Source organism: Pseudophryne corroboree, chromosome 4 (assembly GCF_028390025.1).
Source record: "Pseudophryne corroboree isolate aPseCor3 chromosome 4, aPseCor3.hap2, whole genome shotgun sequence".
Taxonomy (NCBI): domain Eukaryota; kingdom Metazoa; phylum Chordata; class Amphibia; order Anura; family Myobatrachidae; genus Pseudophryne; species Pseudophryne corroboree.
Window position 1 is genome coordinate 212,816,598 of NC_086447.1, and position 14,484 is coordinate 212,831,081.

General features: G+C 41.5%; 1 protein-coding gene across 6 annotated transcripts in view; it reads left to right on the forward strand.

Annotated features, from left to right (window-relative positions):
• EPHA4 (EPH receptor A4) overlaps window positions 1–12,452 on the forward strand; it is a 61,958-nt gene extending 49,506 nt beyond the window's left edge. For 2 of the 6 annotated variants that reach the window (XM_063915912.1, XM_063915914.1), the window contains exons 12-17: window positions 1,170–1,231; window positions 2,232–2,438; window positions 4,106–4,255; window positions 6,240–6,433; window positions 8,124–8,279; window positions 9,138–12,452. In XM_063915912.1, the coding sequence (XP_063771982.1) occupies window positions 1,170–1,231; window positions 2,232–2,438; window positions 4,106–4,255; window positions 6,240–6,433; window positions 8,124–8,279; window positions 9,138–9,252 (884 nt within the window). In that variant the 3' untranslated portion in view covers window positions 9,253–12,452. Of the gene's footprint in view, window positions 1–1,169; window positions 1,232–2,228; window positions 2,439–4,105; window positions 4,256–6,239; window positions 6,434–8,123; window positions 8,280–9,137 lie in introns of all 6 variants that reach the window. The other 4 variants (XM_063915910.1, XM_063915913.1, XR_010175869.1 and 1 more) reach the window with 3 other exon arrangements.
• The last annotated feature ends 2,032 nt before the right edge of the window (window positions 12,453–14,484 follow it).

A 14,484-nucleotide genomic window follows, 5' to 3' on the forward strand; every position in this document is an offset into this window, starting at 1 on the left:
ATATTCAGAAGCATAATAGATCATCCCGTCACAGATACCAAATCTCTATGTGAAATGACAGATGGAACAACTACAGTTAGACAGAGAGGAGAGGGAGCTTGGCATAGATCAAGCCATCGATCTTGATGCCAGAAGGAAGTGGCTTTGGTGACTACCTCTGATACTCTTTCCCTAGGCAAGGGTGGTGCAAGTCCCTGAGAGAAGTACGCAGAGCCGCCTTTCTGCATAGGGACATATTGCAGGGCTGTGTGAGACTAAGCCATGGGCATGAAGCAGATGGCAGCAGCTCTTCTCTTTTTTTGGACAGAAGGAAAACATAGTCTGAAGCTTAACCTTCACTGGCACGTTTTTCCCTAGCATAGGACTCACAAGTGGCAACGGATGGCACATATTGGTCGAGGCAGCTTTCATTAAATCTCAGTTGCAGTCATCTGCTATGGCAGAAGCTAGTGGAATAGCACAGTACAGCCGACAAATGCTTGCTGTACACTGTGTTTTCCTTCCCCTTGTTAATTTTCAGTCTTTATGTGAGACGCTGCTTTCCAGTTCTCCTTAGCAGCTAATGAATTCCACTTTTTTATGATTCCCATCTGCTTAAATATTTCCAGCTTTCCCTTAGCCCTCATGTTGGTTGACTGTGGCAGCATGGCAATGAGTTGCGGTGGGGGCACAGATAACGGGCTCCACGGCTAATTTTAGTACTGTTTGTTGGGAGGTGGGAATGATGTGTGTGAGGTAAAATGCTGGTCCTAATTTTTCCTATATGTTCCAAGCTCCTGATTTAGATTCCAGCAGTGTCTTATTACCATCTCAGTGACTTATGAAACCATAAAATCTGAATAAAGTCTTCACATGCATGGCATTAAAATATGCTGCTTGCTCTAATAGCAGCAAGGGAAGGAGAAAAAGTGTGTTGCATGAAAAATAGGGCTGTAAGACGGAAAAGTGCTTACATTTCCATACACATTTAGACTGCAATTATGCAAAAAACAGACGCTTACTATGAACTCGTCATGAGATCCATGTTTCATATGCTAGGCTGGAAATGCAGTAAAATGGTGATTTTAGTAAAAGCAAATTTGTAGCATATGTAAGATGTTCACTGGTAATTGTTGTATATTCCAGTCATCGGTTATTAATGGTGCTGCAATCTTGTCTTTAAACACTAGGTAAGCCAGTCATGATTATCACAGAATACATGGAAAACGGCTCCCTGGATGCATTCCTTCGGGTGAGTTGATTGTCCTGTGTGCATAACATACACAGAGGATACACTTGGCTTGCCTGCTTGCTCCTTGTTTTATGCCTACTGCTGACCGAAGTGCAGCCATTTATACTATGTACCCGTCAGGCCCTATGCATTATGATGGTGGTGGTGCATGACTGTATTCAGGGTGATGCAGCATCTGTGAACAGGCTGCATACTTTATTTAACTATGTTTAGTTAATAGTTACACAAACCAGACAATGTTTGTGGCACATTCTGGTAAAAGCAATTATGGTTTATGGTCCTGTTTCCTTACGTGCTACAACTTGCCTACACTTGGCCCAAGCTGACCATCTTAAAAACACCTTGTTGCAGGCTAGCATTGAATTAATAACAGCAAAGCAACAAGCGTGTGATTAAAGCCCCATTGTACAGTCTGCTATACAAATAGTTGCTCCTCGTAAAGCTTTAAACATGTGAATTATCTTCAAAGGAATGCTGTCACGTAGTCTAATGGGGATATTCAAGAGAGCTGGCAGCCCTATAATGCCCCATTTGTTGATTTCAATCTGCCACTTCTTGAGGGTGGTATGGGTGATTTTAGAAATTAAGGGGGACATTTACTAAGCAGTGATAAGAGCGGAGAAGTGAGCCAGTGGAGAAGTGCCCATGGCAACCAATCAGCACTGAAGTAACATCTATAATTTGCATACTATAAAATTATACAGAGCTGCTGATTGGCTCACTTCTCTGCTCTTATCACTGCTTAGTACATGTCCCCCTTAATCTAAAAATAATTGTACACATCTCTCAGTAATTACCAAGATGCAGTTGATGGTTCTCCTGCATTGCTAGGGTAGAAATGAGGCCCTGACATATACGCTTTAGACTGCTTAATTAGTGAGAAGCAATGGCTTTTGCTGCAAAGCTGAACTTCTAGAGAGCAACAGGCCCTGGACCCACCCGTATGTCACTGCTCTACTGTATGTACACATGAACTAATTCTGAGCTTTTCTTTCAGAAGAACGACGGCAGATTCACTGTGATCCAACTGGTAGGAATGCTGCGTGGTATTGGATCTGGCATGAAATATCTCTCAGACATGAGTTATGTACATCGGGACCTGGCTGCTCGGAATATACTGGTCAATAGCAACCTGGTGTGTAAAGTCTCTGACTTTGGCATGTCCCGCGTTCTGGAGGATGATCCCGAGGCTGCCTATACAACCAGGGTAAGCAGGGACGTCTGGTGTAATTGCACTGAGCAGCATTGCCAGTGGTGACTGGACTGTGATCCACATAGCTGTCACCTCCTGGCGCTGTTCTCTGCATGGTGCAGTGCTCTTATGCTATATTGCAAGCCTGGCCAACCTGTGGCTCTCCAGATGTTGTGAAACTACACATCCCAGCATGCCGTGCCACAGTTTTAGCATTCCCTAATAGCAAAACTGTGGCAAAGCATGATGGGACATGTAGTTTTACAACAGCTGGAGAGCCACAGGTTGGCCAGGCCTGCTATATTGAATAGGTTCACATGTATGGCGCTCATCCTACACTATGAGGAAATATGGTGTATGCAAGCACTGGTGGTACAATTAGCATTGGCTGTGTTTCATGCACATCTGCAGAGAGATCTTGGTGTATAATCACCGGCAATGCATCTGGCCTGATATATACAATGTGCAGCGCCTTATTTCCCTGCCGCATTCCACAGTCTCCATGACTTACAGTTTATATAAACAGCTTGGAGTTGAACAAAAAAGTACTCAAGAGAAGGAGGGGGACGGTGTGGGAAGAGAACACACTTTGTGCATTACCACAACAATTAGGTGTATCAGTGGCAGGATCTCAGCCAAGTGAATCCAGCAGAGATAAAAATCAAGGAGTTCCTTTACAAAGTTAACCAGCCACTGAGGCCTGCTACGGAAGCCAAGCCCTTGTTGGCTTTTCCATTAATTGAAGGCATACCAGCTCGGATCTTGTTGCAGATGATCTGTAACACCTTCACTGCTGGAGTGCAGCATTAGTCACTGCTACTGTGGCACTCACTTGACTTACGTTCTACAATATATGCTGTTCATAAACGGATGACATAGTGACAGCTTGACCACAGGCCATATCTGTCACTTACAGTCACCTTTCTGTAAGGCAGACTAGATGGGCAATTGAATAGGACCGCAGCTGTCAGTATGTGTTGAGGCGAGAAATACACTGCAAGACATATATATCTTCATTACATAGCCCATGTTGAAAGAACATTTTGATAGTGAATCGGGGTTAATTCTCTATACCAGCCAGGATGGTTTTATAAGGGTCTAATTCTGATTTACAGCTAGGGTAGCTTTTCTACCAAGGAGCAATGTGTAGCAAAATACTGAAGAAGGAACAAGATGTACTTCTTGTTTTACCCAAACTCCTGGCTCTCTGCACCATAGCAAATCTAAGCCGATTTTCCTCACTTTCTGGATTTACATTTCTGCTTCCAAGACAAGAATCTTAAGTAGGGAATCAGGATAGAGATGTTGCATTTACACAGTCTAACACGGGGAACCTATAGATTACATGGAATTTATTTTCTGTATGCCAAGCAGTCTGTAATTTACTCCACCACCTGGTGTAGGTAGGATGTAAAATATATGAGACTGATGATCTAGTTATTTGATGTGTTCACAGTATTTGATGTGTAATTATTATTATTATTATTATTATACATAATTGCAGAGTAAAGGATCATGGTTATGTAAGTAGGTTACAAAAATATTGTAAAGTTTTATTTGCAAAAGGAAGAGTGATTAAGCATGAGTTGTGCCATCTGAATGAATAAGTCAGGTAGGGCCTTTGGCAGGATGATCTCTGGTGCCCAGTTGTGGTTTCCACTGAGTTTCTGTGCATTTTGCAGGGAGGTAAGATCCCAATTCGATGGACTGCACCGGAGGCTATCGCATACAGGAAATTCACATCGTCCAGTGATGTATGGAGCTATGGAATTGTCATGTGGGAAGTCATGTCGTACGGAGAGAGGCCTTACTGGGACATGTCCAATCAAGATGTAAGCAATTTTTTTTAACTATTATCGCAGTACAAATCTAAAAATTAAGAGATACTTGAACAATATCTTATTTTGTAGTTTGAACAAGAGTCCTAAAATGCAATGACAGCTGTTCTATGTGTGTGAATCGCTGATTGGAGATTTTAATTTTAATTGGATGTTCTGCTGGTGATGTCACAGCAGGGTACCTATGACACAAAAAAACCTGAGCTACAGACTGGATAAATAATATTACGGCATTACTTGATGTGTCATTAACACATCATTGATAACGGGTGCGTTGTAAAGCACAGCGAGCTTGATGTAATTATCTCTTGAGCCAATAAAATGACTGTCCCTAGGGGACATTAAAAAAATAATTCACTAAATGGCCTTCCTTAAATTATGCATATCTTTTTTTTAAGTGTACCATCTGTATAGCCTCATAGGGGATCACATTCAGACAGCTGTCTCTGGGTGACCCACTGAAACCTAAGAATAGTTGCAAGGGAAGTAGCTTGCATTGTGTTTTGTACATGCACAATAACAAGGAAGAAGATGCAAGATTTTTATTCTCTCTTAGTTTCCTTGAGTATAACACTCAAAGTGGGATCCCATAGTATATCTGGAATCTGCATTGTGTAAAGGTTTCCTCTGTCCTGAAAGGAACATCTGAGATATTTTTACCTCATTCTCTAATACTGAGAAGTCATTAAGCGAGCAGACCCTATCCAGGTGCGTCTGGAAATACGATGCGCTCGTGCCAGCTAAAAGGAGAGATAGCCAAGGATATATAATAAGAGGGTCAGCTGGTGCGGCACATCCTGAAACCTAAGACAGAAAGTAATATTCCAGACAATTTGAGCTTTGTCACTAGATAAATTAGTAATTACACTCTTTTATTGCCATTTAAATTGATTGCTCTACTTCTCTGAGCTATCTCAGCCCATGCCGTGCACATGTAACCAGTTGTTTAATTACTAGTAGTATTGTACCAGACAGCATTGTACTCTGCTTTCTATTATATTTATAACATTTTATTATCATTTTTAAGTTGTGGTCTCAAATTTTATCTACAGCACAGATTGTAGACGTGAATTAACAAAACTGTCATTGATGAAATGGGGGTAATTACCAACAGAATAGTACAGTGGGATTCTGTGGGGTGTATTTACTAAGGTGTGAGTTTTTTTAGAAGTGGAGATGTTGCTCATAGCAACCAATCAGATTCGACTTAACATTTATCTAGCGGCTTCTAGAAGATAATAGCTATAATCTGATTGGTTGCTATGGGCAACATCTCCACTGCTAAAAAAAACCTCACACCTTAGTAAATATACCCCTTTGTGTCTCATTTGCAGCTTCTTTTCTCCAACTGCTCATTATGCAATATATCATAGATTTTAACTATTTTAAACATCTTTTGATCAATTTATTCTTTTGAATCTTGTACATTAGCTTGATGGCAAATGGAAACCAGGCTGGTCAAAGTGCTTCCTAATCACTCATTAAGAATTCCCCCCAAATTATAATGAATTTGCCCCAATATAGGTGCACAGTCCCCCCCAAATTATATTGAACTTGCCCCAATATAGATGCACAGGAAGGAGACTAAATACAATTATATTGTATAAATACAGTAGAACTCTGTGTGCTAAAATTACTAAAATATGAAATAGCTTTATATTCTCCAATACACCCATAATTTCATAAAATATAATTACATCATCTTAACTATAATACAGCTGTATTATTTATTTATTAATTGTTATATATTTATCAAATACATATGACACAACACAACACGTAAAAAATGTATTCCCTACCGCTCAGAAGCAACAATTTGTCATAAACCAGCTTTTCTTTGGATTGTGAAAGAAAACTGGAGCACATGCAGTTAACCAATTTAAACACTGGGAGAACATACAAACCCCACACAAAATGTATTTGTACCAACCTGACATAAATTTGTAACTGCAATCTATTTCTCAATCTTCTGTTTAAGGTAATCAAAGCCATAGAAGAAGGATATCGTCTTCCTCCTCCCATGGACTGTCCCATCGCCCTCCATCAGCTCATGCTGGATTGCTGGCAGAAGGAGCGCAGTGACCGGCCAAAGTTTGGACAGATTGTTAGCATGCTAGACAAGCTCATCCGAAACCCGAACAGCTTAAAGAAGACGGGATTGGAAGGCTCAAGGTTGGTGTAGAGCAGTTCTACAGCTGTGTGATACTGCACTGCACTCAGCACGACAAGGGTGCAGAAACAGGGCTTACTAATTAATATGACACATTTTACATTCTAATTCCCAGTGGGGAGATACCATCACACAGTCAATCAGCACTACACTCTGTTAAATTATTCAAGTGGTAGTGAAGTATAACCGGAACATATCCTGTGTAGCTGATGCACAAAGGACAGACAACTGATGTGGGGTTTTCACTGCTACAGAGCAAGAACTGTTTAATCCCCCCCTTCTCCTGACCCTGCATCAGTCTCTGATCACTTTACATTTGTAACCACATTGAACTGACTTTTAAGTATCTGTGTTTATAGCTATTGATTAGATAGTTTAGAAGCAGCCAGATTCCCCTGGGCAGTCACAGAAGAGGCTCAGAGTGAAGAAATGATTGGTCCTATTGTACACAATGATACTGTTCTAAGCTACTGTCCATGCTCCAGCTAACTCTGTGGCTCCCTGCAATAACGCTGAGATGGGTTAAAGAAAAGAGAAAACTGTAAAATGTAAAAGCATTTCCGAAACTTGATCCACTAATTAGATGGAGGTGCAAAAAGGCTTATATCAGCGATGTGCTCTCTGCTGGCCAGTGTGGAAGGACTTCTTGAACTGTGATTTTGTTATGTTACTGCATAAAACACGTAGACGCTTGTACATGTGACTTTTCCTCCTTCCAGCATAAAATGTGTTCTCCGCTCATTGTGCTTCTAGCATGCACTTAAAAGAAAACCTGATTTCTTGCTCTATATGAGTGAAAAACCCACAGCAGTTGTCTGGCCTTTTTGCGCATCAGCTACAGGATATGTTACTAATCACGGCAGTGAATCTGCTAAAGCAATTACCCCAAAGGTCCAGCACAGAGGGAACGGAGGAGAATAACATTCCTCAAACCCAGCATCAAAGACCACCTTATTCTAGCCAATTCCATCATATGGACTGTTCAGGAACATGTTGATTAAAGAGCGGATTATCTCCCCTGCAAGCTGGGCTTTGTCTGCTCTTAGGGAACTTGGCGAGGATCTAGTTGATTGGGCTGAGTGAGCTCCATATAAGCTGTATAAGTACAGGAAGACTGATTAGAACATAACTCATACACTGTATAATGGGAAGGTGTAGAAGGCTCTGCTTGCACACATCCACTCAGCACTGCTACCGTAGGAGTACGTTCCCATATCCACTCCATACATACCTGCATACATGACTCTCTTTACATATCAGGAATGCTATTTATCACCTGTGCTGGAATGTTCGCAAAACATAGTTGGTAAGAGAAAAATAGTTTGTCAGTGATATCAAGGGAAAAAAAAGAACATTAGCCACTAGCTACTGGCATTATGTTTTTGCGTATAATACCCACAATTACATTAATTAAAACCGCTCATTTTTTTCACACCTCAAAAACAAATGAAGAACATTTCCTAAACATCACGTGGAAAAATAATGTGATGCAACTACAAGAACCTCACAAATAGTTGAATCGGGCGCATTAAAATGTAAATATTTAAAAGTGTGAACCAGACTGAGAATGCTGGGAGATTCTGCATTACAATAGGTAGCCATGTTCTCTATGTGAGCCCTGTGATCTGTGTATTAATAACCACACATTATGTAACATGTTTGCTGTATTTAACATGTTTGTCTCTCCTGCAGAACAAACACTGCTCTTCTGGACCCCAGTTCGCCCGAATGGTCACAGGTGGTCTCTGTGGTGGATTGGCTGCAGGCCATTAAAATGGAGAGATACAAAGATAACTTCACAGCAGCTGGGTACACCAACTTGGAAGCAGTCGTCCTCGTGAACCAAGAGTGAGTATTCACACAGCTCTGTAGCATTCCTGCTAGGCTGTTTTAGCGAGGTGCCATGCTCTGTCTGATTTTAAAGTGCTGAAATGCTCTCTGCCCTTATGGAAGCAGCACCTTTCTGGCCTCTCAGGGACTTTTCTATGTTCCCTCCCCGCTATGTCACCTCTTTCTGGCTGCCGCGCTCCTCCTCACTTACTCCAGGTGCCAGGGTCAGCATGGCGGGTGAGACAGAGCAGTTTACTGTGTGAACACTAAACATTCTAGAGTGAACACTATGGATGGTCTGAGAGGCATTGATGGGGTATGTAGGGTGGTCTAAGGGCAAATAGTTTAAATATTACATTTAACATGTTTCACTTCATAATACACCACACAGCTGTAGGACACCTCCCAACTGTCCTGCTTTCAGCTGGACCGCCCCGCTTTTCAGGGGCTGTCCCGCCATGCCAGCAACGGGCCGCAGTATCCTGCAGGTGGGAAAAGTTGGAGGGGAGCACTGCGGGACATGCGCACGGCATCTGTTCACAGTTTGAGGAGAGTCTAGGGGCAGCTCAGCATCTACGGGAGTGCTGGGGACGCCCCCAGTAATTGAAACTGAGGCATGCCCTGAGACCACACCCTCTCCATGTGAGGCCATGCCCATTTTTGCCACTTGCAGGTAAAATATGCCTTTCTAAATGAAAACTTGCCTTCAGTGCTCAACACGCTGCCCTAAAAATTGAACACTGGGTCTGTGAGGATAATTTTACAGTGTAGGCCTCTAGTGAGATGTTTCTGGACTCATGCCTTATTATTGGGGTCCTATAATGGTGTACAGGCCTATTTAATAACGTTTTCCTTTGTATACTCTACTCTTTTTAGTGACCTTACCCGGATTGGTATCACTTCCCCTGCACATCAAAACAAGATCCTGAGCAGCGTCCAGGGAATGAGGACCCAGATGCAACAGATTCAAGGCAGGATGGTTCCTGTTTGAAGTAACAGGACAAAGTTCCACACTCAGAACTCTTGAAAGAAATTAGTTTACCTCATCCATGCACTTTAATTGATGAACTGCACTTTTTTTTATTAGCCTCACCCCATTGGACAGAGACTTTAATTATCAAAGGAGTGAGGTGAAACCCATTCAACACAAAAATAAAATTTAGTCATTTGTGCCACACTTACAGTAGACTGTGCATCAGGAGGATACAGACATCCATTGAAAAAGGACTGGGCGCTCATGTTGCAGGATTCATATGATGTACAAGACTTCAGTCATCTCATTGTGGATTGTTTTTGCATGTCACATGGACATCTTTTTTTGGAATGGGTGCAAACATCACTCCATAGTTGTTGGCAAATGAAATAACCATGTCTTCTATTGCTGGAGATACAGACAATTATTGTGGGCAGAATGAACCATTGGAAGCTGTATCCTGAGTGTCTTTGGCAGATTTAAGGATCCTGCGGTCATGTGCTGGCTCAGAAAATGATATCAGGAATGTCCTTGATTCTGATGGATGTGTGTTTCTACTACCCAATGGCACCAATGTAGAAAAGCATATAAAGGTGCGTATTTATTGCCAGTGGTATAGGGCACCAGCCCCATGGCTTTTCTGTAGGGTCATCTGGAAGCAACATCTTACTCTAGGGTTCAGTGTACAAGCCACACAGCAAGACTCTGATTTCTGTCCCGGCTGTATCATGTTTCTCCCAGATTTAGCACAAGTTAGGGAGGACTTTTATTTTATCAGAACCGACAATCAGAGCAGATGACGGTGGATGATATGAATTCTTGAACGCTCTAACATCAGTAGTTTGATGCTTTTCATAGATTACTTGGTTAGTCATAATTGAATTAAGCAAAGAACCCTTTGTGGAATGCAGAAATATTGTATTTGTTTTGTGGTGCTGTAAATGATAGCTATCTGAAGATTTGCCTTCTTTCCTCTCTCAGAGAACCGCACTCTGTTTCCTACACTTATCCATGGTGAGCTCACGGTCCAGAGACACAACTGAACTGAAGCCAACATGTTTTTTTTTTCCAGACTTCAGAGAGGCTTCCGCAGACTTCCCATGTCACAGACACAGCTGCTATTACTCCAGCAAGAAAAAAGTTCCAGCAGGTCTTCCTGTGTACTTCATGCCCAACAAGAACCTGCCTCGTAAGAGGCCACAGTATAACGACAATGGAAGTCATTTGATGTTTACGATTGATGCCATGTTTTCAGGCCAGGATATTGTGTTTGCCTTCAGTAAATGGTGTTACTGAGGCCAGGCAATCTCCATTTTATTTTCGTCAATAAAAGGGAATAAAGGCACTTCAGATGCTGACCCAAGCCGAGCTTTTCTTTTGTTACACTGAACACTAAAGACAACAGGACAATGGGTGGAGCAGATAAGAGGCAGATCACTAAGGAGTTAATTTATGCCAAACTAACCTTAACAATGCGCCAATGGGACAATATTTCTGTATGGTCTATCCAGAAGGTAACGAAGGATGATGCACTCCGGTCAAGGCCTGCTCCTCATCTGTAACGGCCTCTAATGTAATATGACATTCCTTTCAAGATAAAAGAAAATTATATATATATACAGTATATGCAATGTATCCGTTTTCAGCATCTTACTGGTAACAGTGACAACCAGACAGAGCTGCCAATTAAGTTTATATATATATATGGAAGCAAAGATCTATTTTATATATAAACTTATGTTTTTGTGATTTACCCTTTGTGTTTGTCTGACTTCTGTCACCTCTGTACTGTGCAGACTGACCACAATGAGGGAGTAGGAATATCATCAGGAAGTCTTGTTGCCAGCAAGACCACTTTAGTGAGTTTTATCACCAGAGTCTATTGCCCTCCCTATAGAGACTCCATTCCTCCACGTGTGAGCTCTTAAAACCAGTGATGCTAAGAATGTTATCAACAATGATGGTAATAAAGAAATTGCTGCCAGCTATATTAGATTTTGATAAGTTCATAGACAAGGGTAACAAGCATGTCACAAAATCAGATCAGGTTTCTTCCATTCTGTAACACAGATGTAGAAAAGTCTTGTAACTTATGTCGAACAGCAGTTGTTATTTACTCCAGAACATTGAGATCGATTGCAAGAACATTGAGATAGATTGCAAGCACAGTGTGCTCCCTTTATGTGAATAAAGGCATTATGGGTAAAATACTGTTACAGGATGTGTCTCCCATATCCGGAATGCTTGGGACAGAAGTATTTGTGATTTGTGTATATTTTGGAATATTTGCATATCATAATGAGATAGCTAAATGCATTTATGTTTCTTATACACCTTATTCACACAGCCTGAAGGTGATTTTATATAATATTTTTAATAATGATGTGCATGAAACAAAGTTTGTGTACATTGAACCATCAGAAAGCAAAGAGGTCACTATCTCAGTCACGATTTTTGATTTCATATTTTCGGATATGGGAGACCCAACCTATATAGAATTGCAGACTCAGCAGTAGACACTCGCATCTATAATGATAGTTCAACGTGCGTCAAGACATTACATACAAGCTGCAGACAAAGAGTGATAAGCATATTAATCAGTATTGATGTGTTACTGCCAAAAATTCTATATAATTGCAAGCATTGTATACCTAGCAATACCCGAATTCTGATTGGATCCAGTCATTTCATGCTTATAATAGGGCCTAAAGATGTCTCAGGCACAGTTATGAGCGGAAATGTTATTGAATGATATAGTTCAGCATTAGCAGTATTTTTCACTTGCTAACATGTACCTAATCCTACCAAATGTTAACCAGAGAAATAAAAACAAAAGGGACATTTATATTTTTTTGTGTCACTGCAAATGAGGAATTTTAATTTAGCTTATACTAAAAAGAAAAAAAACGGAAAAAAAAATTAAAACAAAAATCGTTCTAACAGAGCATTTTGTTCTTGGTTCATACATTGTTTAGACTTGTTACATTTTTCTATTTTGTTTCATTTGTAATTTTTTTTTGTTGCTTTTTTTTGGCTTGGGGAAGAGTAACTGGTTCCTCTTCCCTGGAATTTAGGTACGCATAACTTATCTTCTTTATTTATGGTCTTTTTATACCTAGTTTGTAAAATTGTAAAATAGCAAAGTAAATGCAAATGTTTGCATTCTGGACAAAATAAAACAAACAAAAAAATAAAAAATAAAGTAGTTACTGAATTCATGAGTGGAGCATTGTGTTTTTCCTAGTAAATCAGTATATGTACATTTCTTAGTAGCCTGTTATAAATTTATAATTATAGAGCGGTAGGGAATGGTCATTATAGTGTATTGGACATTACACCAAGCTTTGGTCAAACCGTAGATGCCTACTCTCCAGGAATGTATGGGTGCTCCCCTGGACTTCCATGAGTATAGACCAGCCTCCAAGATCCACCCTTTTCTATAGTGAAGTGGGTAACCGGGTGCTTTATGAATCACATCATGAATCCTGGTTCCATTGGCCAATTGTTGGTGATCACTGTACGACAATGCAACTCACCGCGCCACAAATCCCACATTTTCCATCTACCAGCAACTCCAGGGGGTCATTGTTAAAATGTCGGCACGTATGGGTCAAACACCTTTAAGTGGCTATTAATTGGTTATTAGTAGTTTATTTTTACCAGTTATTTATATAGCGCACACATATTCCACAGCGCTTTACAAAGAATATTTGGCCATTCACATCAGTCCCTGCCCCAGTGGAGCTTACAATCCATATTCTCTATCACATGATGCGCAGGCGTATTCACATTAAGGTTAATTTTGTTGGCAGCCAATTAACCTACCTGTATATTTTAGGACTATGGAAGGAAACCAGAGTACCAGGAGGAAACTCACGCAAGTACAGGGAGAATATACAAACTCCACACAGTTGGGGACATGGTAGGAATCAAACCCATGACCTCAGTGGTCTGAGGCAGTAATGCTAACCAATACACCATGCGCACTGCCCAGTTTGTTTACATTTACCCCACCATGTACTGTTTCCATTGAAACCAAAGCATATTGATAGATAAAATTGGTTTCAGATAAGGGTGCAAAGCAACCACATTTGCAGAAAAGCTCAGCAGCACAATTTTGATTTTCACATAGATGAAGCAAGTGCAACACATCAGAGTTTGTTTATGCAAAACTCAGGTCACCCACTATAGAATTATTATAATACTTCATAATATATCACCAGCATATTATTCAGCACTTTGCAGAGAAGAATAATCATCAGTCCCGGCCCCTGTGGTGCTTATAAGGTGTTTTTAGGCTGTAGGAAAACCCCACATAAATATGAAAAGAACATAAAAACTCCACATGGATTGTGCCCTGTGTTTCCACACTCTCAGCAATTCTGGGTAGACTAGACGGGTTGCAGTTATGTGACCGGCGGTCACATTGCCTCCCCCTTCATCCCACCCCCTCACTAACCCCGACTGCCGGAATGCCGACCAACAGGGACTATTCCCACTCGTGGGTGTCCATGACACCCATAGTGTGGGAATACACCTGACTAGACAGCATCTGAAATGTATATAGAGCCTGACGCATGCAGACTATTCCTGCACAGATGCATCTAAAATATATTTTCTCTGACGTCCTAGTGGATGCTGGGACTCCGTAAGGACCATGGGGAATAGCGGCTCCGCAGGAGACAGGGCACAAAATAAAAGCTTAAGGATCAGGTGGTGTGCACTGGCTCCTCCCCCTATGACCCTCCTCCAAGCCTCAGTTAGATTTTTGTGCCCGGCCGAGAAGGGTGCAATCTAGGTGGCTCTCCTGAGCTGCTTAGAATAAAAGTTTAGTTAGGTTTTTTTATTTTCAGTGAGTCCTGCTGGCAACAGGCTCACTGCATCGTGGGACTAAGGGGAGAAGAAACGGACTCACCTGAGTGCAGAGTGGATCGGGTTTCTTAGGCTACTGGACACTAGCTCCAGAGGGACGATCACAGGTTCAGCCTGGATGGGTCACCGGAGCCGCGCCGCCGTCCCCCTTACAGAGCCAGAAGAGACGAAGAGGTCCGGTGAAATCGGCGGCAGAAGACATCCTGTCTTCAGACTAAGGTAGTGCACAGCACCGCAGCTGTGCGCCATTGCTCTCAGCACACTTCACACTCCGGTCACTGAGGGTGCAGGGCGCTGGGGGGGGAGCGCCCTGAGACGCAATATAACAGAATACCTTAGGTGGCAAAACAGAATACATCACATATAGCTCCTGGGCTA